The sequence below is a fragment of the Panthera tigris genome, chromosome D1, assembly GCF_018350195.1.
Source record: "Panthera tigris isolate Pti1 chromosome D1, P.tigris_Pti1_mat1.1, whole genome shotgun sequence".
In the NCBI taxonomy this organism is placed as follows: Eukaryota; Metazoa; Chordata; class Mammalia; order Carnivora; family Felidae; genus Panthera; species Panthera tigris.
In genome coordinates, this window is record NC_056669.1 from 6615174 (window position 1) to 6640634 (window position 25461).

The 25461-nt window shown below is 42.8% G+C and overlaps 1 protein-coding gene across 1 annotated transcript in view; it reads left to right on the forward strand.

The window, feature by feature from the left end:
* RAB39A (RAB39A, member RAS oncogene family) overlaps positions 1-11479 on the forward strand; it is a 30284-nt gene extending 18805 nt beyond the window's left edge. Inside the window, exon 2 of the mRNA XM_042959716.1 lies at positions 7522-11479. Coding sequence (XP_042815650.1) covers positions 7522-7948 — 427 coding nt within the window. The 3' untranslated portion in view covers positions 7949-11479. The remainder of the gene's footprint in view (positions 1-7521) is intronic.
* Positions 11480-25461: the final 13982 nt, after the last annotated feature.

Genomic DNA, 25461 nt, shown 5'->3' on the forward strand with positions numbered 1-25461 from the left:
TTTGAGTCCAAACTGGGGTAGAAATACTGACAGATAATGGTAGGGCAGGATATTTTGTTTCGCCAGTTATTAGGAACTCCTCCACAGAGGGGAGGCTGGGGTGCGTATTCACACAGAATACAAGGATTCATGTGCTCTAGACCCATCTGCATACCTCTTCTTCCCCAGACCTCCTTCTTATCAGTCCCCTGATCTTGTTTTTTCCACCATGCCAAACCTTTAGCCTCTGCTCATGAATTGGTGTAGATCCCTGCCTACCTGTCTCCATCTCTTCCTCTGCAAAAAGTTCCACTAGAAGTTCCAGGAACGGGAGGGGTCTCTTTTCCACTGACCTTCAAGTCCATGGTGGAGCGGGGTTGACCATTGTCAGCATAGTGTGCAGCGCCATGTGTGAGGCAGACTTGAGTTTCTTCCTCTTCAGTTATGGGGAAGTCCAGATGAGGCCATGGGTTGAGAGGGTCCTGCAAAAGCAGGCCTGCTTGGGGTGTGAGCCTTGTCACTCCAGGTCCCCTTAGGATCTACCCCTGTCTTACGTGTATATATGGCTTCCGCTTGGTGACTAAGATCCAGCCTGATGAAACGAGAATACCTAGCTCCTGATGAGCACTCAGATTACACAGTCACTTGGTGTCCCACAGCTAGGCATTTGGTCTCTGTCAAAGCCAGGTTGTAAGCCAAGAACTACTTCTCAAAAGTATGATGGCTTTTGGCAAAAAGGGTGTACCTTTCTTCCCAAATGCCACTCCTGTAATTGTCCGATGGGTCCCTCCCCGGGCCTGATAGAGCATCCCAGTCTGCCATAGGTACTTCAGGCAAGCACCGTTAGGTCTGATGGACCATGGGCCAAGTAGCAAAGCTGCTTGTATTGTTGCTTGGACCAGCTGAAGGGACGTCTCTTGCCTTCAGCCCTGTTCAAGCTAGTGGCCTACTGGCTGTCCCACTAAATGGGTCAGAGAGGTAGATTCGGATACTATACTAGTGTCCTCCAAGAGCCAAAAAGGCCCACCAAGTATTAGGCTTTTTTCTTCTTGGTAGGGGGCATAAGATACCACAGCTTGTCTTTGGAGAGGTTTTCACAGCATGCCTCAGATTAAGAGATCCCTGTCCCCCAAGACACTTCACAGAAATTACTGACTACCGTATTTTCATGGGATATATATTTAGGATACGTGGATATATATTTCATTTACCCACTCTCCCCTGCCACTGGCACACTCATAGCAACTCAGTGACCTTGGTGTGAGAACATAACATGCTGCTAATAGATCTTAATGTTGGGCACCGACATGATCTTAATGTTCTTTTTTCACACTAGTATCTCTTTCCCTCAAACGTTCTCATTCTCTCTGCCATTTCTCCCATTTCCCCAATGGCTGTGTTCATGGCTTTACCAAATCAATCATTTATTCCCTCACTAAGAACGTACTGAGTGCCCACTTTGTGCCAGGCCCTTGAGAATCACTGGATAATCAGTGATGAGCATAGACACGGCGCCCACTACCTCTCACAATTAGCAACCCAACATCCTGGATTCAGAAAGTGGAAGGCAGTGGAGAAGGATGGTACGCAAGAGTACTAGCCTTGAACACAGTGATTCTGCCCACCAACCTGAGAAACAGATTCTGACCAAACAACCGCCATTTTTCCTTCAATGCAGGTGTCTAATGAGAGGAGTAGAGTGTTCCTCCCGTTCTGCTTCGTGGGGAGAAAAAGTTCGAAATGGAAATCCTGTTTCTTCCTATGGTAGAAGCCTAAATGTGAGGGAAGAGGGAGAAGAGTTTCTCCTGAACCAGCGCTATTCCTTTGCAGTGATGAGGGTCTACATGGAAGTGGTTATAATTAATTCATAGTGACACCAGCCTGCCTGGTTGAGTGATCTTCCCCAGAAACATTCGGCTGCACGCTGGCCTGATCCGGAGGTAGTTTTCCCAGATGAGTATAGCAGTGGGGGGGAGGAGCTTGGGAATTTTGATATTTCTAAGAGAACAATTATAGTGATGTCTCATGGAAGGCAGTAAAAATAGGAGGGTATTAATGGATAGCAAGTCATGGAATTGCTGAGTAGATTACAAATCTTGATAACATTTTGAAATTATCACAGTAAAAATATGCTGCAGGCTATGAGATTTTAATCAAAACGTAGGCTGTATATTTGCAGTTTTGGAAGTAGTGAATTTCTGATGACGAAAAGGAAGTAGGTGAGAAAGAATGACGAGAATAGTTCATTAGAAATGAGGAAGCCACAGGGCGACCGAATGGCTCAGTTGGCATCTGATTTCAGCTCAGGTCATGATTTCATGGTTCCTGAGTTCGAGCTCTGCGTCGGGCTCTGTGCTGACATCTCAGAGCCTGGAGCCTGCTTTGGATTCTGTCTCCCTCTCTCTCAGCCCTTCTCCTGCTCGTGCTCCCTCTATCTCTTTCTCAAAAATAAATAAACATTACAAAAAAAAAAAGAAAAGAAATGAAGAAATTAGGTAACAGAGATGACACCAGACAGCTCCTCCAAATAAGTGTTGAAATCAACGAACAGAATGAGAGGAAGTGCGATGGAAAAAACGAAGCAAAGTGCTTGAGTCTTCAGCATGCGGGGAATGACCTCGCACTTGGCAGGTGACAGAAGATGATAGAGCCAGATGGCAGAAGCCTCAAAGGAGCAGGGAATTTCTTTTCTTTTCTTTTCTTTTCTTTTCTTTTCTTTTCTTTTCTTTTCTTTTCTTTTCTTTTCTTTTTTACAACTGGAGTTGGGAGACAGTTCTCTGGAAGTGACCCTGGGAAGCAGAAGCCACCGCCTCTTGCGCCTACAGAATGAACAACTTGAACGTGTTGCGGGGGGGGAAGCCGTGTGGTCAGGAAATGAAATTAAATACAGCAGCTTTCGGTAAGGCAAGGAGGAGGGGAAAACATTCCAAGAGGAGACTGTTCTTTAAAATGGGATGGAAGTTCCTAATAGTGTAGTTTTCAAGGTATAAAAGAAGGAGGTTTCTTTTATAATCAAAAGGAGATCTTCTGGGGCGCCTGGGTGGCTCAGTTGGTTGAGCCTCCGACTTCAGCTCAGGTCATGATCTCACGGTCCGTGGGTTCGAGCCCCGCGTCAGGCTCTGTGCTGACAGCTCAAAGCCTGGAGCCTGCTTCAGATTATGTGTCTCCCTCTTTCTCTGCACCTCCCCCGTTCGTGCTCTTTCTCCCTCTCAAAAATAAATAAACATTAAAAATAAAAAAGGAGATCTTCCACTTGGGGGGGGACAAAGATCTTCCATGATTCACCTTCCCCATTATATCACCATCATGCTAGATTTATCCCCTTTCCAGTCTCGCCAGAGGGTAGCATCATAACTCTTAACTTTCCCAAAGCACACCTGAGACCAGATCGGAATGCATTCATTTATTTCTCTCTCCCTTCTCTTCCTTCTTTCCTTCCATGGCCCGCCCTCCCCCCCCCCCGATATTTTTTTCTTTTCTTTAATCCATTCATTCAGTGAGACTTTCAGAGTCCAGAAGAAAATGGTTATAAAGTAACCTGCAGCAAGATGTTGTTGCTTATAAAGAATTGTTACCCCAGGGTGCCTGGGTGGCTCAGTTGGTTGAGCATCCAACTTCAACTCAAGTCACAATCTCACAGTTCGTGAGTTCAAGCCCCGCATCAGGCTCTGTGCTGACAGCTCAGAACCTGGGGTCTGCTTCAGATTCTGTGTGTCCCTCTCTCTGCCCCTCCCCTGTTCATGCTCTGTCTCTCTCTCTCAAAAGTAAATAAACATTTAAAAAATTAAAAAAAAAGAATTCTTATCATCAACTCAAATTCTTTACAGGGAGGCTGACCTACATAGTTATTTTAGGATCTGTAGCCTACCTATAATACTCTCGAGAACTTATGGATACCTAAGTGTTACCCAAGAAAGGAGGTCCAGAGAAAGATACACGCTCCCTTTCAAGGTCCAGTTTCAGTCGGTAAGCCTGTGTCTTCCCCTAAATAACTGACAGTAAGGATGCCCAACTGTGTTAGGGAAAACCTACCCCAGGGCACAACTGTATCTGAATCTGAAGCCTAACCATATCAGAATTCTAAACTAATATCCGTACCCACACACAGAAACTGAAGGCCAAGTTATTATATGGAAAATGGCAGATGTCATATTGAGATCATTTATCCCAACTAATCATTAATAAGGGCTGTTTCTATAGTGTATATGGCATAGAATTTGCTATAATTTTGTTCTGTAGAATGATTTGCCAACTGTATTCTTAATATGGTTGCAAAATTAAACACACAGGCCTGGAAAACATGGCATTTTCTCCAGTGTAAGACATGCCTCTGCCTAATATACGAGCATCTCAACATTGAGTTTTCAACCACAAAAGTATGTTTTTATAAATTAAACTAATGGCAAATTAAAGAGGAGGGAGAATAAAAGTAATGCCAACTCAGTGCTGAGTAAATTAAAGCTTTCAGTTCAATCACATAGCCTTAATTAGGTTTCTCTTAAGGCGCCACACATCTACCTAAATTCACACATATAAAGATGAAAAGCAAAACAATAACAAATTATGCCTCATTTTTTTTTTAAAGCAGCAACTTAAACGAACTGCAGTATTTGTAGCCTGACAAATATAGTGGGAGATTTTTCTTATTGTCAGTGGCCGTAGAATGCAGTAGTCCTTCAGAAAATATTCCTAAAATATTCACTTGAGAATCTCTCTGCTAAGAATTCTGAGGAAAAACAGGGAAGCGGGAGAAAGGGAAAGAAAGAAGAGGTAAAGATACTTTCTTCACACTCCCACAGCAAATGGTACTAAGGAAGGCGTGGAAGAGGTAGAGAGAGCCCCAGTGACCCACTGGCCTTCCACAAAGATCTCTCATGGCCAGGCAAGTAAGAGAGGCTCATCTCAATGCTCGAGGTCACTGACGACTTGGAAACCGAGACACACGTGACCTGTGCCTCCTACAGCATTTAGCACTTCCCTCTCCAATAAGATTACTTAATCCGATATGACAGATATCAAGTAGCATCTATCATTTGCCAGGCAATAGGATTGTTAGATACATAGAGGAAACATGTTTGACCCTCAAGGAGCCTTGAACTGCGTGGGAGACATCCCAGCCAATCCCATCAGTACATTGTGAAAGTGGACGTAATCATAATGGCGGTATGCCAAAGGCTCAATGGAATTATAAGAGATTGCCTAAGAGAGGTGGGGAACAAGAGGTCAGTGACAGGGAAGACTTCTCATATTTATGATTTTTGAGCCGACTCTTGAAGGAGAAATAGGAGTTTGGTAGGCAGAAAAGGGTAGAAGACATTCTAGGTAGAAAAATAACACGTAAAAGCAAGATATATAAAATAGTGTGGCCTTGCCACCTTGCCTCATGATTCAATCAGAAAATAGCACAGGGGCGCCCGGATAGCTCAGTCGGTTAAGCATCCAATTCTTGATTTCGGCTCAGGTCATGATATCACGGTTCAGGGGATCCAGCCCCGCGTAAGGCTCTATGCTGACAGTGCAGAGCCTGCTTGGGATTCTCTTTCTCTCTCTCTGCCCCTCCTCTGCTCACACACACGTGCGCACACACACTCCCTCTCTATCAAAATAAATTAATAAACTTAAAAAAAGAAAGAAAGAAAACAGATAGGAACAGCACACTTGAGGGTTAACTGAAAGTTTAACCAAGTGACTATTTCTGGAGATATGTATGGGCAAGGTCACCAAAAAAGGATGGTGAGGTGTTCAGAGTTACCCACAGCGAGGGGCGCCTGGGTGGCTCAGCTGGTTGAGCGTCCAGCTTCGGCTCAGGTCATGATCTCATGATTCGTGAGTTCGAGCCCTGTGTGGAGCCTGGTTCGGATTCTGTGTCCCCCCTCTCTCTGCTCCTCCCCCACTCATGCTCTGTCTCTCTCTCTCCTTCAAAAATAAATTAAAACATTTTTGAGGAGCGCCTGGGTGGCTCAGTCGGTTAAGCGTCCGACTTCAGCTCAGGTCATGATCTCGTGGTCTGTGGGTTCAAGCCCCGCGTCAGGCTCTGTGCTGACAGCTCAGAGCCTGTAGCCTGTTTCGGATTCTGTGTCTCCCTCTTCCTCTGACCCTCCCCTGTTCATGCTCTCTCTCTCTCTCTCTCTCTCTCTGTCTCGAAAATAAATAAATGTTTAAAAAAAATTTTTTTTTAATTTTTTTTGAAAAATTAAAAAAAAAAAAAGAGTTAGCCACAGTGAGAAGCCATTCACCGGCCAAAAGAGACAGGAAAGAGAATGGGATTACCTGAACCCAGCAGAACCCATGAGAAAGGCACTACCCAACGGGAACCTTGACCAGAAATAGGAACAAGCTACTGCCAAGCCAGGGTCTAGGGGAGACAAAGAAGGGTAGATACCCTGACCTCCTTCCTCTGGTCACCAGCTGATGCCTCCATTGGCTAAGTCCCACAGCAAGCCCAAGGACAAGGAAGTGTGGAAAAGCTTTCCGTAGATGACACCTTCCCAAGGCCCAGACAAGAGCAGACACTAGATTTAAGGGCCAAATGGAATGCCTAGCACAGATTCATAACCCATGTGCAAGCAACTTCCTGTTTCTCGAATAGGTATCACACAGGACCATTCCTGTAACGCACGTTATAACAGGCTTGGCTTTGTTTCTTCTTTCTCAACTGATGGGGAGAGGGGCTCCTTGAATTAAATGACAGGGACAGAGAAATTCTTAAGATCTGGTTTGTTGGGTAACCTCTGCCAAATCTTCACCAAATCTTCCTATCGTCATATTTTTAATCACAGTAATGTAATAATCTATCAGATACTTTTTTGTTGTTGTTGTTATTATGTTTATTTTGAGAGAGAGAGAGAGAGAGAGACAGGACACACGTCGGGGGGTGGGGGGGCAGAGAGAGAAGGAGACACAGAATCTGAAGCAGGCTCCAGGCTCTGAGCTGTCAGCACAGAGCCCCAAAGAGGGCTCGAACTCACAAACTGTGAGGTCATGACCTGAGCCCAAGTTGGACGCTCAACCGGCTGAGCCACCCAGGCGCCCCCCTATCAGATACTTTAAAATAAAAACACATAGTCTTAAGTGTGAGATAACATACCATGTAAGTGCTTATTTATCTATCTGAAAATAACTACACTTTAATGTTCTGTCAGTGGATGAAACCTGCTCTCCTCTTAGTCTCAGAATATTTTTGTTCACTTAAGACACTTCCTATTTGGCTGGGGCGCCTGGGTGGCTCAGTTGGTTAAGCGTCTGACTTCAGCTCAGGTCATGATCTCACTATTCGTGAGTTCGAGCCCCGCATCAGGTTCTGTGCTGACAGCTCAAAGCCTGGAGCCTGCTTCGGATTCTGTGTCTCCCTCTCTCTGTCCCTCACCTGCTCGTGCTGGGTCTCTGCCTCTCAAAAATAAATAAATATTAAAAAAAAAAAAAGACACTTTCTATTTGGTTTATAAATTCTAGTGAAGTCACATTACGTCACCTTCAGATTTTATTACGGTGGGAGCAGAACAACTTATTCTTTCACAACCTGTTTTTCTATTTATTTTTCAGATCAATAACTCGATCTTATTACCGCAACTCAGTTGGCGGATTTTTAGTATTTGACATTACCAACCGACGATCTTTTGAACACGTGAAAGATTGGCTGGAAGAAGCAAAAATGCACGTACAGCCATTTCGGATTGTATTTCTGCTGGTGGGACATAAATGTGACCTGGCTTCGCGACGTCAGGTTACAAGGGAAGAAGCTGAAAAGCTGTCAGCAGACTGTGGTATGAAGTATATAGAAACCTCAGCAAAGGATGCCACAAATGTGGAGGAATCCTTTACAATCCTGACCAGAGACATATATGAACTTATCAAAAGGGGAGAGATTTGTATTCAAGATGGCTGGGAAGGGGTTAAAAGCGGCTTTGTTCCAAATACGGTGCATTCTTCTGAGGAAGCGGTAAAACCCAGGAAAGAATGCTTCTGCTGACTTCCCACAGGCCAGAGGACTCCCGTGAACAGACTGGGTGTCATCCCAGGATCAATACCAATGTTAACTTCAGCAGGAGACGCAATGGCAGCATTTAGGACACAGTTATAAATCGATGCTAATGCTATTTTGTTAGGTATTTAATGCAGAGCCCTATGCTTGCTGGTGACACTACCAGATTGGGGGTTGTGCTAAATTATCAGGCAAAGCAGACAACCTCTTCTTGAAACTGGAGTGTCTCCGGAATGATCCCCGTTCTCCCTTTGTTAGCACATAGCTAACCTTAACGTTCACATATACCAATATTACTCATTTTTCTTGACAGTTTGAAATGGGTTTTTTGTGCATATATAATCTGATCGAAAAGATTCTATCAGGAATTACGTTCTCCTGAGCTCATCTGTTAATGCAGAATAGCAAAGCGGATTTAAAAGTGCAGTGTTTGCTTACAAAGGAAACGATCTCAGAGGTATCATCAACTAGGACGAAAATAGTAATTCCATATTTAATGTGCCAGATTTTAAACCATTCTTTGAAATATTTATCCTCCCTTAATTTGCCTGAACGTAAGAAAATAAGTTTTATACTCATTTTTGTTCTCTGATTTCTTGCTCTTGATAGATTTATGTTTTGTAAAGATATCTAAGGATCCAAGCAAAATATTTTATCGCAAATATTTGTAAAAATAAAAATGAAGGACCATTCATCAGCAAGTGTTTTGATGTTATAGTATATTGTCCTTATTTAGACAAGAAAAGTTCGTTTATATACCGACATTTTCAAAGAAAGTAAATGCAATTTACCTTGAACTGTTGTCAAAATTATCAGTATAGGTAAATAAGGAATGTTTTTAGTGATCGCTTTTTTGTCCAATTAAGTTTCTGAATTTCCCGGTTCTGGGACAAGAAAAGTATAGGAAAGAAAGATTTTTCTGCAAGGAAGATTGGTTAGATGTTTGATATATTTAGCATTCAAACTGCGTTTCAGTAAAATTAAAGATAGAATACTGAGTTAAGGCTATAAAATGACTTTTGAGTTTTCTAATTTTTAACTTATTGATTAAATTCTCCTCCTGGAAGGGACATTTTGATAACAATAGTTTACAACATACATTTCTGTTCTGTTCTGTGAAGCATTCCCAATCACAAAGGGGCACCAAATGCAGCCACCTTTTTGGAATTATGAGGTTTACTGTCAACCTACAGTATCTTCATTTGTTTGAAAACCAAAGTGATATGGTGGAAAGAATATTTAACGAGAAATCAGAATACCTGGGTTCTAAGCTTGCCTTTGCTGTACCGGTATCTGAACACGAGTGAGTCACTTAACCTTGCTAAGCATCCATTGTCTTAACTGTAAGATGAGAATAATAACCCCATTTATTGTGTTTCATGGACTAATTTTGAGAATCAAGCGAATCATGTGACAAAGCTTTGTAAACAGAGAAAGCATTGTGCAAACACATAATGAGCTTGGTCTCAGCTGCTCACGGGCATACTATTATATTTACAATGGATGAAAATGTTGTTTTCTCATATTCTTTCCCATTTCCACATTCTGCAGAGGGAGCAGAGGAAGGTGCAGGCTTTCCTGGACCTGAGGGATCTCTTGGTTTCATGTATGCCCTGTGCCCTCGTGCCCTGAAACACTGCTCCTCCCAAGTGGAAATGATTGGGAAGGAAATCCCAGGAGACATAACTCCATCCGGAATCATGTTTGAATGTGGTTTTGTGCATCTTTGAAGTAGATATTTGATTATATTTTAAATAATTGTACATTTTCTAGGTTCATGGAAGTATTTTTAATAGTGCTTATGGAGAGAAGAATATAAATTATAACATCACTATAAGATTTTGAATAGTTGTATTGTCAACATTTTCTTGATCTCCTTGCATTCGTTTCACTTGAGTGAGTTCAAACTGTAATTGATCAGGTAAGAATACCTGTCCCCGCCAAATGTGAAACAATTTATTTTTACTGCTACCGTTTTAAATCTTACGTTACAGTTTTGCACCAGTCCAAAATGGCACCAACTCAAAAACTGGGTATCTCACAACAGTTTAAAGTTTAAACAGGCACCTGTGCCTACTTGTGAAGTTAAACAACTAAAATATAAAATATGATTTAACTTCTGGACACCCTTTACAATACTAATGGAGGGGTAAAACGAACATTCAGGCTAAAGGGTTCTGATGTTTTTCAAGACTTAGAATAGAACTAAGGAGGCAGAAGAAACAAACGGAAATGCAGGACCCCCAAAGTTGATGCTTAACCAAGATCACACATGAGCAGAAGCAAGCCTAGATCTCTAGTTCTCCTTATACCTTAGTTGGGGTTCTTTTCATTACCATGCTGTGTCAGGGGTGTGTGTGTGTGTGTGTGTGTGTGTGTGTGTGTGCTGAAGAAAAGGGAAAATGTGATCTAACTGAATCCACAAAATTCTAAAATTGGCCATATAATTTTGAGGTTATGGAAGAGTGGTTTGTGGTACAACAATATTAAAATGAACAATAACTACAAAGATCTGAGTTCTTATGCAAGGTTGCCAAATTTCTGTATAACCTTAGCCAGATATCTTTATCCATATAGATATATCTATATAAAATAACTGACCTATTTTCTTACACATCGTTATGGAGAATGTGGATAGTGACACCGAGATAGTAAAAATGTTTGCTCCAGGCAAAACATTTTGACTAAGTGTCTTAGAAGTCAGGTATACTTGAATCAGATACCATTGATATTATTTCATTTCAATTATTCAATTTAAATTTAAACCTATTTAAATTTAAAATTTAAAACTAACGGATGATGTAGCTAATTACTATTTTTAATAAACATGATAAAAAGGAAATGAAAAACTATCTAATCATATGATACCCTTTCCCTGAGAAATGCTTCTCCTCTTGAACTGTATTAACACTTCGCATACAGTAATGTGATGTTCATTAAATGGTAAGCTGAAGCCAAAATGATTTTGTAAACAGAATGCTTTTAAATGTGGCCTTTATGTACATAATAGTAGCAAACAAGATTTCTTGGAGAGTTTACACTAGATTTCCAAAAGCCTCAAAATACTCCACGATTGTTTCCAGGGGCGACCAAAGCAGCCTTTATTACCATTAAGAGGACTTTCCCAATCTATTAATCCAACTTTATAGTATTCAAAAACTGAATCTATGGATTAATAAAATCCTTTTAAGAGTACTTTTGATTCTATATTGCCTTTGGTTCAATCAAGTACAAAGCCTCGCAGACTTCAAAGAGTGCACTATATTTGAATAATTTCCTTAGGTCTGACCGAGTGACAAGGATGTGAAAGACTAAAGACTCATTTCATAAGCTGATTCATTTGTTCCCCAGTAACTGCCTGCAAAGATTTAGTTGGAAATGCAAAGGAAGCATGTAATCTTTAAGAAAAAAAAAAGAAGAAAGACTATAAAGGCTTTAAAGTTAGATCCTTTGTGTTTTAAAATAGAGTATGTTCCCAACAAGAAGCTTAACTCTTGGAAATTTCACAGCTGGTAAAAAGTTGTCTCTGGTTCCGAATCCAGATCTTTCTAAATCCCCGTGTCTTCACTAAACCTTCCTGAGTGACCAATCTTCACCTGATACCAAAATAACTAGCAAACCATTCTCCCGAATTTGGGTGAACGACTACATGACTTGGTGTTTCTATAATCCTAGAATGACGGTAGACACACGAGTGCTGAACTGTAACAATCTGTGTCAATCATTACAGACTCTGGTTCGCTTATTACGCATAATCATGTTGGAGAGTAAATGAAGAGAAAAGAAACAATTTTAAGATTATTTTTAAAGTTAATGTTCCTTATTGTTATCTCTCTGGGTAAATTTTTTTTGTCTTTTTTTTAAATGGTGCCTAAAACATTGTCTCATTGATGTGAACTTTGGTGACTAGCAATCAATGGTTATTATGTTGAATTAATCCTATTAAATGTGAGTCTCATATACATGGTTTTAATTTACACATTCCATGGAGAAACTTGTTTTGCTATAATCATCTCTTGCCATTTTTTTTCCTTAGAATGAAAACCAATGGGAGAAAGATATGGTTTACATTTTTTGAAGTATGTTATGAGTGTTACTTGATTTTAAATAATGAATAAAAAGAATGAGAACTATGGTTGTCACAAGGTTGTTACATTATCCATCTTTGGGGAACCATCTTTCGTGGTGCTTTCAAAACAGAAACAACCACTTAACTCCAATGACATGCATCTGTGTGTGTGTGTGTGTGTGTGTGTGTTTACAAATGAAGTGCAAAGAAGAACCAAGAGATCTGAAATCCTATTTATATTACGTAATCCTGGTGAAGTGTGAGGCAGAACTCCATGATCGAACAGGTATATATGTGCAGCAAAATGTGTAAATATTTACACTAAAAGAATGTCTGTAGATAACCTGTCACCAATTAAGGTCAGATTGTTTGCTGCCAAGTGAGTTATCAAAAGAATTGTAGACTCTCAGATGGGGCGCCTGGGTGGCTGAGTTGGTTGGGCATCCGACTTCGCTCAGGTCATGATCTCACGGTTTGAGGGTTCGAGCCCTGCATCGGGCTCTGTGCTGACAGCTCGGAGCCTGGAGCCTGCTTCGGATTCTGTGTCTCCCTCTCTCTCTGCCCCTCCCTCTCTCACACTCTGTCTCTCTCTCTCTGTCAGAAATAAAATAAAACATTAAAAAATTAAAAAAAAAAAAAGAATTGTAGACTCTCAGAGCTTTTTGGGTTTCCAAATTACTTAAAAGGATGATAGTCTTTTATTATGCCTTGAGAGATAACTCAGAATTTGTGACTTTTTTTAGTAAGATCATCTTTGTCATCCTTCAGCCTTGCACATAGCAAGAGCTTATTAAATTTTAAATAGAGCTGTTCAATCTCACAAAAAAAATTTAGAACTTCTGCATATATAACCACTTATACATGTAAAATATTTAAAACAGTGCTTTGCACATAGTAAGCACTTGAGAAATGTCATCTTTCTGTTGTTGTTTTTAAAGAGAGAGAGCAAGAGCAGGGTAGAGGGGCAGAGAATCCTAAGCAGACTCCATGCTCAGCCCAGAGCCTGGTGCGAGGCTTGATCCCACAACCCTGGGATCATGACCTGAGCTGATGTCCAGAGTCGGAGGCTCAACCGACTGAGCCACCCAGGTGCCCCTTTAGCATTACTCTTATAACCACCGAAACGCCAAGAAGCCGGTTTTAGTCCCCGGTGTGCCACAAACTAATTGTTGATAAAGGCAGTCTTACAGATCATCGTGAATGGTCGCTACTCTTTGCAATGATTTGATTCTTAGAGTCAGGGGAGAATGCTTTAGCAGGACAAACAGAAGATGGTACAGTTCCTGGGGAAGACTGGCGACCACCCACCACACCGGAGCAAATGGACAGGTACTCAAATGGGTGTGGCCGTCGCGTCTCAGCAGCTGCACTAGAAACAGTCATCACCAGAACAGCGAGTGTGTGTGTGCCGTGTGGTAAGGAGCATGGGCCAAAGGATTGGGCCTCTTAGTTATATATAACATGATTATCAGTAGCATGGGTTTTTAAGAGATTTTTTGGAAATAACTTTATTGACATATAACTTACAATTTACCTGTTTAAGATGTATTATTAGATGATTTTTCTTTTTCTTTTTTAAATTTGTTAATGTTTTATTTATTTTTGAGAGGCAGAGAGAGAGAGACAGAGCACGAGTTGGGCAGGGGCAGGGAGAGAGGGAGGCACAGAATCTGAAGCAGGCTCCAGGCTCTGAGCTGTCAGCACAGAGCCCGACTCGGGGCTCAAACTCACGATCCTGAGATCAAGAGTTTCACGCTCTACCAGGTAAGCCAGCCAGATGCCCCAGTACCATTATTTTTTAATGTTTATTTATTTTTGAGACAGAGAGAGACAGAGCATGAACAGGGGAGGGTCAGAGAGAGAGGGAGACACAGAATCTGAAACAGGCTCCAGGCTCTGAGTGGTCAGCACAGAGCCCGACGCGGGGCTCGAACTCACGGACCGCGAGATCATGACCTGAGCCGAAGTTGGACGCTCAACCGACTGAGCCACCCAGGCGTCTCCCCCAGTACCATTATTTTAATAAAGGAATCCCCACTGTGCAAATACTAGCTCACTGTACAAAATTTGGAAAATATAGAACAATAGAAAGAAGAGGGAAAAATCACCATTAGACCCGTCCCCTGAAAATAACGATTTCAACATTTAAGGTATTTCCCCCCTTTGTAATAATACAGCCATGTTGCAAAAAGAAAAATGTCTAATAATAGAGATATAAAGTGGAAGGTGAAAACTTCTTTTTGCCCTCCCTGGGTCCATTCCCCTTTAAGAGAAAAATCATCATTCGCAATTCTATGTTTATCCTTCACGCCTTTTTCCTATGTGTTTATACAGATGATACACACAAATATAATGGACAAGGAACACACAAATAAGATCTGTTAAAACACTATTCTGTAACTTGCTTTTTGCACATAACAGAGTCTTGGCGATATCTTTCATTTTAATATACACTCATTTCGACAACTTCACAAAACGCAATATATACAGGGAAATATCATTTCTTTAGCCACTCTCATTAATAGACGTTTAGATTGTTTCCAATTTTTTCTACTATAAATAATGTTACAGTGAACATATTGGTGGATATAGGTGTTGGGAAAACGTGTTATTTTGTCTGATGTCCTAGATGTATGCGTGGTCAAATGTCATTGTGCAAATTTTAGTCGATATTGCCAAATTCCCCCTCCCCCTCCCCCCCTTTTTTTTGAGAGAGAAGTGGGGCTCACCCAAAGCAGGGCTTATGTTCACCTGATGTAGACGCTAACTCACAAACCGTGAGATCATGAGCTGAGCCAAAGTCAGACGCTTAACCCACTGAGCCACCCAGGCACCCTGCCAAATTTCTGTTAAAAAGAGTAGGCCAGGAGTGCTTGGGTGGCTCAGTGGGTTGAGCCCCTGACTTCAGCTCAGGTCATGATCTCTCAGTTCGTGAGTTTCAAGCCCTGCACTGGGCTCTGTGTTGACAGCTCGGAGCCTGGATCCTGCTTCGGATTCTGTGTCTCCCTCTCATTCTGCCCCTCCCCCGCTCATGCTCATCCTCTGTCTCTCTCTCTCTCTCTCAAAAATAAATAAACATTAAAAAAAAGAAAGAGTAGGCCAGTGTTATTTTCAAAAAGATTTTATAAGAGGGATGCCTGGGTGGCTTAGTCAGTCATCCGACTCTTGATTTCAGCTCAAGTCGTGATCTCATATTTCGTGAGTTCAAGCTCTGCTTTGGGCCATGCACTGACAGTGTGAAGCCTGCTTGGGATATTCTCTCTCTCCCTCTCTCTGCCCTTGCCCTGCTCGTTCACTCTCTCTCGGCACAGAGCCCGACACGGGGCTCAAACCCATAAACCATGACATCATGACCTGAGCCAAAGTCGGATCCTCAACCGACTGAGCCACCCAGGCGCCCCAAGAACATTTTCTATAGTATGGACAGAGATACTTTGTTTTGTGTTGAAATTTTTCTCTTACAGCCAGTTATAGCTTGTATATTACCTTTTGTTGTAAAGTTTTCATTTTTCTTCATATCTTCTAGGATTTATGTCTTGATTAGGAATGTCTTCCCTAGCCAAAAATTATAAACACTGTCCTACATTTTGTGTTTTACATTTGCACTTTTATATGTCAGGATGTATTTGTACATGGTGTCATATAGGTGTTTTTTTTCTGAATAGTCCACTGTTCCAATGTCACGACTTCCTTTCTCCAAACATTTGAATTTTCATCTTTATCCCAGAAGATTTAAACATCTATATTTTAGCGCTCTCTGTACCTATACAGAATCTGTTTCCAGACTTCCGTTCCACTGATTATCATCTATTGTTGAACTAATACCACACTTTCACTTATTAAAGATTTTAAAAAATATTTTATTTTTAAATAATCTCTATACCCAACACGGGGCTCGAACTCACAACCCCAAGATCAAAAGTCGCATGCTGCACCGACTGAACCAGCCAGGCGCTCCAAATCATTTACCGAAGTTTTAAAATACGGTGTCAGAACGACAAACTCAACTGCTATAAGCCCTTCCCATGTCCATCAGCACCCAGACTGTGGTCTCTAAATACTATTTCCCTTTTATTTATTTATTTTTTCAACGTTTTTTATTTTTTATTTTTGGGACAGAGAGAGACAGAGCATGAACGGGGGAGGGGCAGAGAGAGAGGGAGACACAGAATCGGAAACAGGCTCCAGGCTCCGAGCCATCAGCCCAGAGCCTGACGCGGGGCTCGAACTCCCGGACCGCGAGATCGTGACCTGGCTGAAGTCGGACACTTAACCGACTGCGCCACCCAGGCACCCCTACTATTTCCCTTTTAAAATAAAAGGCACCATTTCTTTTGTGAAATGGCTGCTTCTTGGTCTGGGGCAACAAGTGAACAAAATGAGCCTGGACATCTTGTCACGCCAGAAGGTAAGGAAGAGATCCAAGAATACTATGGACATACCAAAAGAACATAGAAACAAACCTGAAAAGGCCAGAGCTGTGACAATACGAGCATCAGAATGAAAAATAGTGGCGTAAGATGGCATTAAATATTTTTAAATCTATGAGCTCACATGATAGTAAGAAAAACTCCTATTTCTAGTCCATGATTCCCAGACCCTGTATTCAAACTATAATGGAGACTACGGCGTATAAGGGTCTCTGATTCAAAGCATATACTGCAGTGTGTAAGACACAACCGTGTCCTTTTGGGTTTCGTCTCCTAGATCTGGCTCTGAGGCAGAGTCTTCAGGAAGCCATTTTACCTTCCAGTTAGGCCAGCTGCTTCTGGGGATAAAGTATGTGGGAAGACCAATAATCCCGCAAGTGTGGGACTGCTTCTGCACTTCCTTTGCTGTGAAATTAGTTTCTTGATCGTACACAATGCTATGGGGGGGCCACCACCCGGATAAGGCATCCCGTGAGTTCAAGGATGATAGTGCAACCAAAAGCGTTTCAGACACTGGAGGCATAACCATATCCGGAATATGTATCTGTGCCAGTAAGGACAAATCTCTGCCCCTTCCAAGATGGAAAAGGTTCAATGTAATCATCCCGTAGTGAGTAGCTGGTTGGTCTCAGTCTAGGGAATCCCCAACACCACACCCAGTGGTGGATCCCGGATCTGCCATTTTTATCTTACAAGAGGGTGTTGTTGTGCTTGGCGGCTCTAAAGGAAACCGACTCGTGAAGGGGAGTCATGGCCACGGAGTCACTTGGTACTTCATGGTCAGACACTTCGCCTCTACGAGTGCCCAGTTTCATGCCAGAATTGGTTTTTTAAAGGCATATAATTCCCTGCTTAGATGGAATGACTTTGATCGGGAACCCTAGGGACTGCTTGTGATTCTTCCATTGGGTCTCACCGTAAACGCTACAATGTCTTTCCCACCACTAATGATATAGGGTCTTCTGATTTCGTGTCCAAGCAGCAGGGCCACTTGGACCACAATTTGGATCTGCTATAGAGCCCTGTCCTTTTCTGGAAGCCTGGTGTATGGGGCAGAGCAGTATTATCTGGTGTGGACTAGACTGTCTTCAGAAACTAAGGAGGCCTCCAAGGATTTGTTCTTTCTTCATGGCAAGATGCAATAATTTGTTCTTTAATTTGGACAGAATGTCAGCACACAGCTGATCGCCTGGCCCTTCAAAATTCTCGTCTTGCCGCAGGTTCCTGAATCCTCATAGGGTTTATTTCACACGCCTAAAGTACATGCAACTTACATCAAATGATGTCTTTTATCGGTATATCATGCGGGATGCTGAGGCAGTCCAGACGTCTCTAGACTGTAGTATGACAAAGGACAGGAGAGTAAGCATCACCCTAGAGGAAAACTGTACATTTTTTCACTCTTGTCCATTCCATGTGAATGTGACCTGTTTCTGACCCTCTTTTCTGACGAAGATAGGAAAGAATGTATTGGCAAAACGTCACATCAGGTGCCATAGTTGGTTGAGTCTGGTAGTCTGCTGTCATTCTCCAACACGAGTGGTGATACTGGTGGATCGCATGGAGGATTACCACCCCCGAATTCTAAAATCTTTAAGAAGAGCCTTATTTGCACCATTTCCCTCAGGATATAATATTTCTCCTCCTGCCCAGGGCAGAGCCTACTCTTCGGCCGTTTCCATCGCGTTAGCTTTTAGTCCCCGGTCCAGTTACCAACTACCCGGTGTGGCTATTTTGGTTCTACACTGGAGGACGGAGGGAAAGGACCCCCGGGTGAATCTGTAGGTGGGGTGGACCCACCGTGAGCTGGAACTAGTCACGGGTGTCATTTACCACCTGGTCCCCGTATGTCCCCCTTCTAGCAGTGGGGACACGATGACACTTCAGGTCTCTGAATGTCCACGTCAGCTGGCACTCTGCGTCAAACGGTCCTTGAAATACTTGGGCATTCCCCTTCGCATCGTTACCGAAGTAAATGGCCGTAGGCCTTTTGGGGAAAGGGCAAGGGCGCGAGTAAACATTACGATGTACGCTTGCTGAGATGTTGTGGGGTTCTTCCTCCCGATGACCTAGTTTCTTCGAAAGTCAATGGATTCTGGTTCTGAAAACTGGGCAAGGGAATATAACTTTTTTTTTTTTTTTTGAGTGACTGCCCTGAGCCTCCTGATTGTCCGTCCTTGATTTTCTTTTGAGGGTATAGATTGAGTCTGCCACTTTCGCTGCCCATCTGTTTTGCAGCAGAGCCACCGTATTAGTTAAGACTCCCCAGAGGAATCATTCCAGAGGACCGATAGGAAACATATTGTAAAGATATTCATTATAAGGAATTAGCTCACAAGATTCTGGGGTCTGGTAAGTCCAGAATCTGCAGGGTGGGCTGACAGGTTAGAGACCCAGGAGGGCCAAAATTCCGGCTCGAGTCCGAAGGCCGTCTGCTGTAGAATCAAGAAGAGTCAATGCTGCAGACGGAATCTGCAGTTAGTCGGCTGGAGGCTTCTCTTGCTCGGGAGAGGCCGGTCTTTTTGTTCAATTCAGGCCTTCAGCTGATTGGATGAGACCCACTCATGTCGTGGAGTACAATCTGCTTTACTCAAAGTCTACTGATTTAAATAATAATCTCATCCAGCAAAATACCCTCACAGAAACACCCAGAAAAATGTTAGACCAAATAGCTGGGCAACTGGTGGCTCAGCCAAGCGGACACATAAACCATCAAGCACACCATGTCTTTTAACCGTCTCAATAATACTGAGGATCCAGCGCCCCTGACCTGACCTTAACATACATTACGATAATTATGTCCATATGATTTCTTTTTTTTTCAATATATGAAATTTATTGTCAAATTTGTTTCCATACAACACCCAGTGCTCATCCCAAAAGGTGCCCTCCTCAATACCCATCACCCACCCTCCCCTCCCTCCCACCCTCCTCTTTTTTTTTTTTTAATGTTTATTTATTTTTGAGACAGAGACAGAGCGCAAGTGGGGGAGGAGCAGAGAGAGGGAGACACAGGATCCGAAGCCGGCTCTGAACTGTCAGCACAGAGCCCGACGTGGGGCTTGAACTCACAAGCTGTGAGATCGTGACCTGAGCTGAAGTCGGAAGCTTAACCACCCGAGCCACCCGGGCGCCCGTCCATGTGATTTCTGATGGTTAAGGGTTGCCACCCCGTGTCTGCTGTTTTGGGGTCCTATCATCCCTGTTCCTCTCCCGAAGCCTAGTTCTGTATGACCTCTCCTACCGCCAGCCCTGGCCTACACAGGAAAGCCACTCTTGAACTTCTTAGTGAGTGACACAGGTGAGCCTCTGACCAGGACATTCCTTCTTGCCTCAGTACATGATGTGTCCTCAGGCCTTTCTGTGAGGCACTATCACCGGGAGAATTTTCCACTTTACAGAGTACATCCACTTTAGCACCCTCGCTTCTCTGAGCCTTTTACTTCTACTGTCCACCACGGCCGTTCTAGAATTCCAACTTCGTTGAGCGCGACATTACTTTCCCCATGCTTCTGGAGGACTTCCTGGGAGAAAGTCGGCACCATTTCCCCGGGCTCTTGCCAAAGCATTAAATCCAATGTCCTGTGAAAATGCTCCCAAATCAATAAAATTTTCCTTATCCAACCCTCTATTCTGGCCTGCTGATCTCGCACCTTCAGAAGCCAATAGCATGCACATTCCCCTGGCCCCCACAGGCACGTACAGGTCAGGCAGTCTTGCAGTTTCCTTTGTGATATAATCTCCGTTATCCCTTCTTGGGCCCAGCACACTCTTGACTAGGTAATACTGTGACTTAACCCTCGTTAAGGTCTGGAGGAGAAGCACATGTTGCCTTGTATCAGAAAAAAAAAATGTCTACATCATCAAGTCAGAGGAGAATTGCTAGCTTTTTGGTTTTTTTGTTTGTTTTTTAAAGAGAGAACACATAAGCAGGGGAGAGGGTCAGAGAGAGAGAGAGAGAGAGAGAATATTAATCAGGCTTCATGCTCTGCGCAGAGCCTGATGCAGGGCTCGATCCCACGACCCTGGGATCATGACCTGAGGCGAAATCAAGAGTCAGATGTTCCACTGATTGAGCCACCCAGGTTCCCCAAGAAGTGTTAGTTTTTAATAGGGAGAGGTGAGCTCTCAGACTCAGAGGTTTCAGAGAAACCTGATGATTCAAGATCCTGTAGTTCATCAAACTAGATGTCCTCAGTCCATGTGTCAGGTTCTCCTTCCTTTTCGGTCAGGGCCCTGACCTTGGCATAGAAGACCTGCCTTGTAGGGAGTTGAACTCTCTGTGGAGCTTGGCTACTCTGACGAGTAAGTCCTGGGCCCAGTCTTTGGCTTTCTCTCTCCTCCCACTGTCAGAGATGACAGCCTCTGTGTAAGCTATCACATGAATGTCACATGTAGTTTCCAACTGGAAATTAACTCTGTCAGGTTTTCATCATCTTTTTCTTGTACTTGGCCATGGCCGCTAATACAGACACCTTATATAGTGTACCAGCTAATGCATTTCCTTCCAGCATATATCAGATCATTCACCACTGGAGAAAGTTCTAACAACCTGTGATGGTGACTTTACCATCATAGTAAGAAGTGATTCCGTTCTAAAACCCAATTTTAGCTGCTTCTCTATTGAAAGCGTCCTGGTAACAACCGTCACAGCGTGGGTTTTCCAGGAAGCTGACTCTGAGACAGGGTTGGTTTGAGATGGTCAGGCCTTTTTTTCTTTTTGTTGACAAGTTGTTGGAGATGGGCCTCCCAGAAGAGGTGTGGCCTTGGGTCTTGTGGCTCTCTATAGTTGAGGCAATGCCTGAGGGAACTAACAACTGAATGTTGCCAGCAGACAGCAGAGCCGGGACAACACATCTTTTCTTTTTTTAATTTATTTATTTATTTTGAAAGAGAGAGAGCACCAGCAGGGGAGGGGCAGAGAGATGCAGAGAGAGAGAAAATCCCAAAGCGGGCTCCGTGCTGTGGGCATAGAGCCTGACGTGGGGCTCTAACTCATAACCCTGAAATCATGACTTGAGCTGAGGTCAAGAGTTGTGGGTGCTTAACCAACTGAGCCACCCAGGTGCCCCAATATGTCTTTCATAGAAGGAAGATCAGGGTGGGGTATTTCAGAAGCTCCCAAGTTAAAACATCAACCATGTGGGTTGTGTTGATCATGATTCTGATTCAACTGTAGAAAAGAAGTAACCATCAGGGAAAATGGAAGATTCATTAACGATATCAAGACATCCTGTTGATGTTTTGGGTGCGATGTTAGTTTATTATTGTGTTTTTAGAATAAACGTACTAAAATGGAAGTGAGTTGGAATATGCATGGGGACAAGAGTGACTATGAATTGTCGGTACGGATGGAAGACAAAATCACGGGCCACCTGCCAAAGATGCCCTGTCCTCATCGCCAGAATGAAAAAGATTTTTGCAGGTGCGATTAAGGATCTTGATTAGTGAGAGGATGAGCTTGGATTCTCCAGGTGAGCCCCATATAGTCAGAAGAGACTTTATAAGAGGGAGACAAGAGGGTCAAAGCCAAAAAAGAAGAAGACCATGTGACAGTGGAACCAGGCGAAACAGGGGAGTCAAAGAGAGAAGATGCTATGCTTCCGGATGGCTACATAGAGGAAGGAGCCACCAGTCAAAGAATGCAGGGAGCCACTAGAGGGCAGAAAAGACAAGGAACAGATTCTTTCCTGAAACCGTCAGAAGAAACGCGGCTCTGCCGACACCTCGATTTTGGACTTTCATTCTCCAGAACCGTAAGGGACTAAATTTGTTTTGTTTTAAGCCACAAATGTATGATAATTTGTTACAGCAGGAATATGAATCTAATACAGTAAGCATATGGAGTTCCATTGTGATATTTTTCTACATTTGCGAAATTTTCTATTTATTTATTTATTTATTCATTTATAGATAGGCTCCATGCCCAGCATGAAGCCCCACACAGGACTTGAACTCACGACCCTGAGATCAAGACCCAAGCTGAGATCAAATTTGGCATCCCAGGCGCCCCCAATTTTCTATAATAAAAAAAGTGTTCTGAAATATAAAAGAGACCCAGCACTGAAAAAGAAAATGTAATATGGGTTGATATATAGTTTGGCAAGTCCTCCTTTGTTTTTTAAAAAAATCTATATTTTGGGGGCACCTGGATGGCTCAGTCGGTGAAGCATCTGACTTCCGCTCAGGTCATGATGGCATAGTTTGTGGGTTTGAGCCCCCATGTTGGGTTCTATGCAGACAGCTCAGAGCCCGGAGTCTACTTCAGATTCTGTGTCTCCCTCCCTCTCTCTCTGCTCTCCTTGCTTGCATTCTCTCTCTCTCTCAAAAATAAATAAGCATTAAAAACATTTTTTAATATATATTTTTGCTAGTCTTTCACATGTTTCTCCCAAATACATTTTTTAAAGATTATTTATTTGATAGAGTAAGAGCATGAGCAGAGAAGGGGCAAAGAGAGAGAAAGGAAGAGAATCCCAAGGAGGGCTCCTCGCCATCAGTGCAGAGCCCCACATGGGACTCAAACCCACACACTGTGAGATCATGACCTGAGCAGAAATCAAGAGTCAGACTTTCAACCAACTGAGCCACTCAGGTGCCCCCAATACATTTTCAATTAGCTTGTCAAGTTTCTGGTAAAAAAAAAATCAGGTAAGTATTTTATCAACATCTAATACAAATTAATTTTGGGGAAATTATGTCAAAGGTAAGTGTCACAGGATGTCCTTGCTAGTCTGAGCTGATTGTTGTGTGTGCCCAGTGGATGGGACTCCAGGTGAAGGAACGCTGTGGTTCTCCAGCCACCCCCCTGATAACTGAGTGGCTGAGTTCTATTCAGAGGGAAGAGTGAAAAAAAGACACCTGGCCTCCCTCTCAAGACGTATTCTCCAGCCTAGCTTTACTAGCGTACTGTAAATATTTTATGCCCTACTTGTCCCCTCATGTTTGCTGTCCCTCGGCCCATAATTAGTTTCTAACTATATTATGTGAAATCACCACTACATTGGAAGTGATGGAGCTGAGTGGAGCTGGATACAAGCAGAATCGATCGTGAGCATTTTGAGGGATGCCTTGGAGACTAACGAAATCAAAACAGGAAGAGTAAAGAGAATAAGTGGAGGTTGGTGGATGAAGTGGCAAAGTTAGGCTTTAATATTGATGTGACTTCATTGCCTAGTCTTGTGAAGCCTGGGGGTATTTTAATTTCATAAGTCATAAGCAATTTGTTAAGCAAAAATACGGCAGACATACCCTTTGTGCTACAATGACTGGGTTGCTTTGGCACAGAAAAACACTCTGACAATTTACTTCGGGTTTAATTCAATTAGGAAATTGAGTTTCACGTGGAAAGTAAGTCTGTAAATTCTATTACTAAGATATTATTTTCATGATTCATCCTTATCTTATAAATTGTCTCAACAGAGATTTAAAAATAAATTGGCTAAGGCTTTTGAATAATAGTAGCCTGAGTAAAAATATTATTACACAATTGAAAATAAAATTCTAAATAGATAAAGTCTCCAAGTGATAGCATGAATAAAAAAGTTATAATTGGCCAACAGCTGCTAATTTCCATTTCTTATACTTACCGCTAATTAGGCAAGATAAAATGGTTTGTGTTTTTTTTTTTTCTGGTACTGGAAAAGTGAATAATTGTGTAATTATAGATAATGAAACGAGTATTAGAGGGGTGTGTGTGTGTGTGTGTGTGTGTGTGTGTGTGTGTGTGCGAGCGCGCGCGCGCCCCAGTCTTTGAAATCCCCCTTAAGCCAAAAGTCAACATCAACTCATATGGCAGCTCCCACCACTGTGGTTAACTGTTATACCACTAGGGGGAGCTCGTGAGACGGAGTTTTGAACACTCCCTTCGCAGCGGCTGCAAATCCAACGGCGGTCGCTGGAGGGTACCGGAAGGCAGAGTCGACAAGCTGGGAGTTCAAACCTCTGACTGGTCTTCTCTTTCCAAGGAGGAAAGTTTCAACCTGCTGGCGAACTATTTTAGTGGGAGAGGAAGGGGCAAAGGGGGAGGTTGACTGGGGCACTGGAACAAACGAGTCCAGCAGAAGCGTCAGAAAATTTGGAACCATCTGTGGATTAAACCACTGCTCTCCTATGTGCGGAAGAGTTAGGGTGTATGGTGAGAGTAAGGCAGGGGAGATCCACAGATGTGGAGTACTAGTGTCCGAGTCTTTGGTGAGGCAGCCTCAGGGGAGATCAGAACCAGGTCCAGAAGTGAAGGCTCAACCTCACAGTTCAACCAAAACATCCTTGAGCACGTTTCCTTTGATGTTTTCCTGTGAAACCATCCTTCCGCCAAGAGGAGCATTAAATGACAAATCTGAATGGGCGCCTGGGTGGCTCAGCTGGCTGAGCATCCGACTTTGGCTCAGGTCATGATCTCAGTGTGTGGGTTTGAGCCTTGCGTTGGGTTCAGAGCCTGGAGCCTACTTTGGATTCTGTGTCTCCTTCTCTCTCTGCCCCTCTCCCACTCGTGCTCTGGCTGTCTCTTTACATACATAAATGTAAAAAAAAAAATTTTAAATCACAAATCTGAAGACTTGGGTCTAGTCCCAGTGCTAGTGCCAACACAGCTGATAAGATGGGAGATAATTTGACTCCAAGCAAGTTCATAGGAAACAAGTTGATCAACCCAGCAAGTTGGTTATGATACCTATCTGTTCTAGAATTCAGATGTACCTAATTGCTGGTTTTTCAAAAATTGACATTTCTGTCAATTCTGTCTCACAATGTTGTTTTGCCATATTTTAAATCTTCAGACACTTTTTCTGTTTTTCAGAATTTTGGGGTTATTTTCCATTATATAAATAGAATATTGTTAAGTCCTGAATTATTTAATTCATCCTTGTCTAGAAAATATTGAAGCATAAGCTCCAGGCATTGGTTAACAACTGTTTTTTAAAGCTTATTTATTTTGAGAGAGAGTAAGAGAGCGTTCACGCTAGAGGAGGAGGGCCAGAGAGAGAGGGAGAGACAGAATCCCA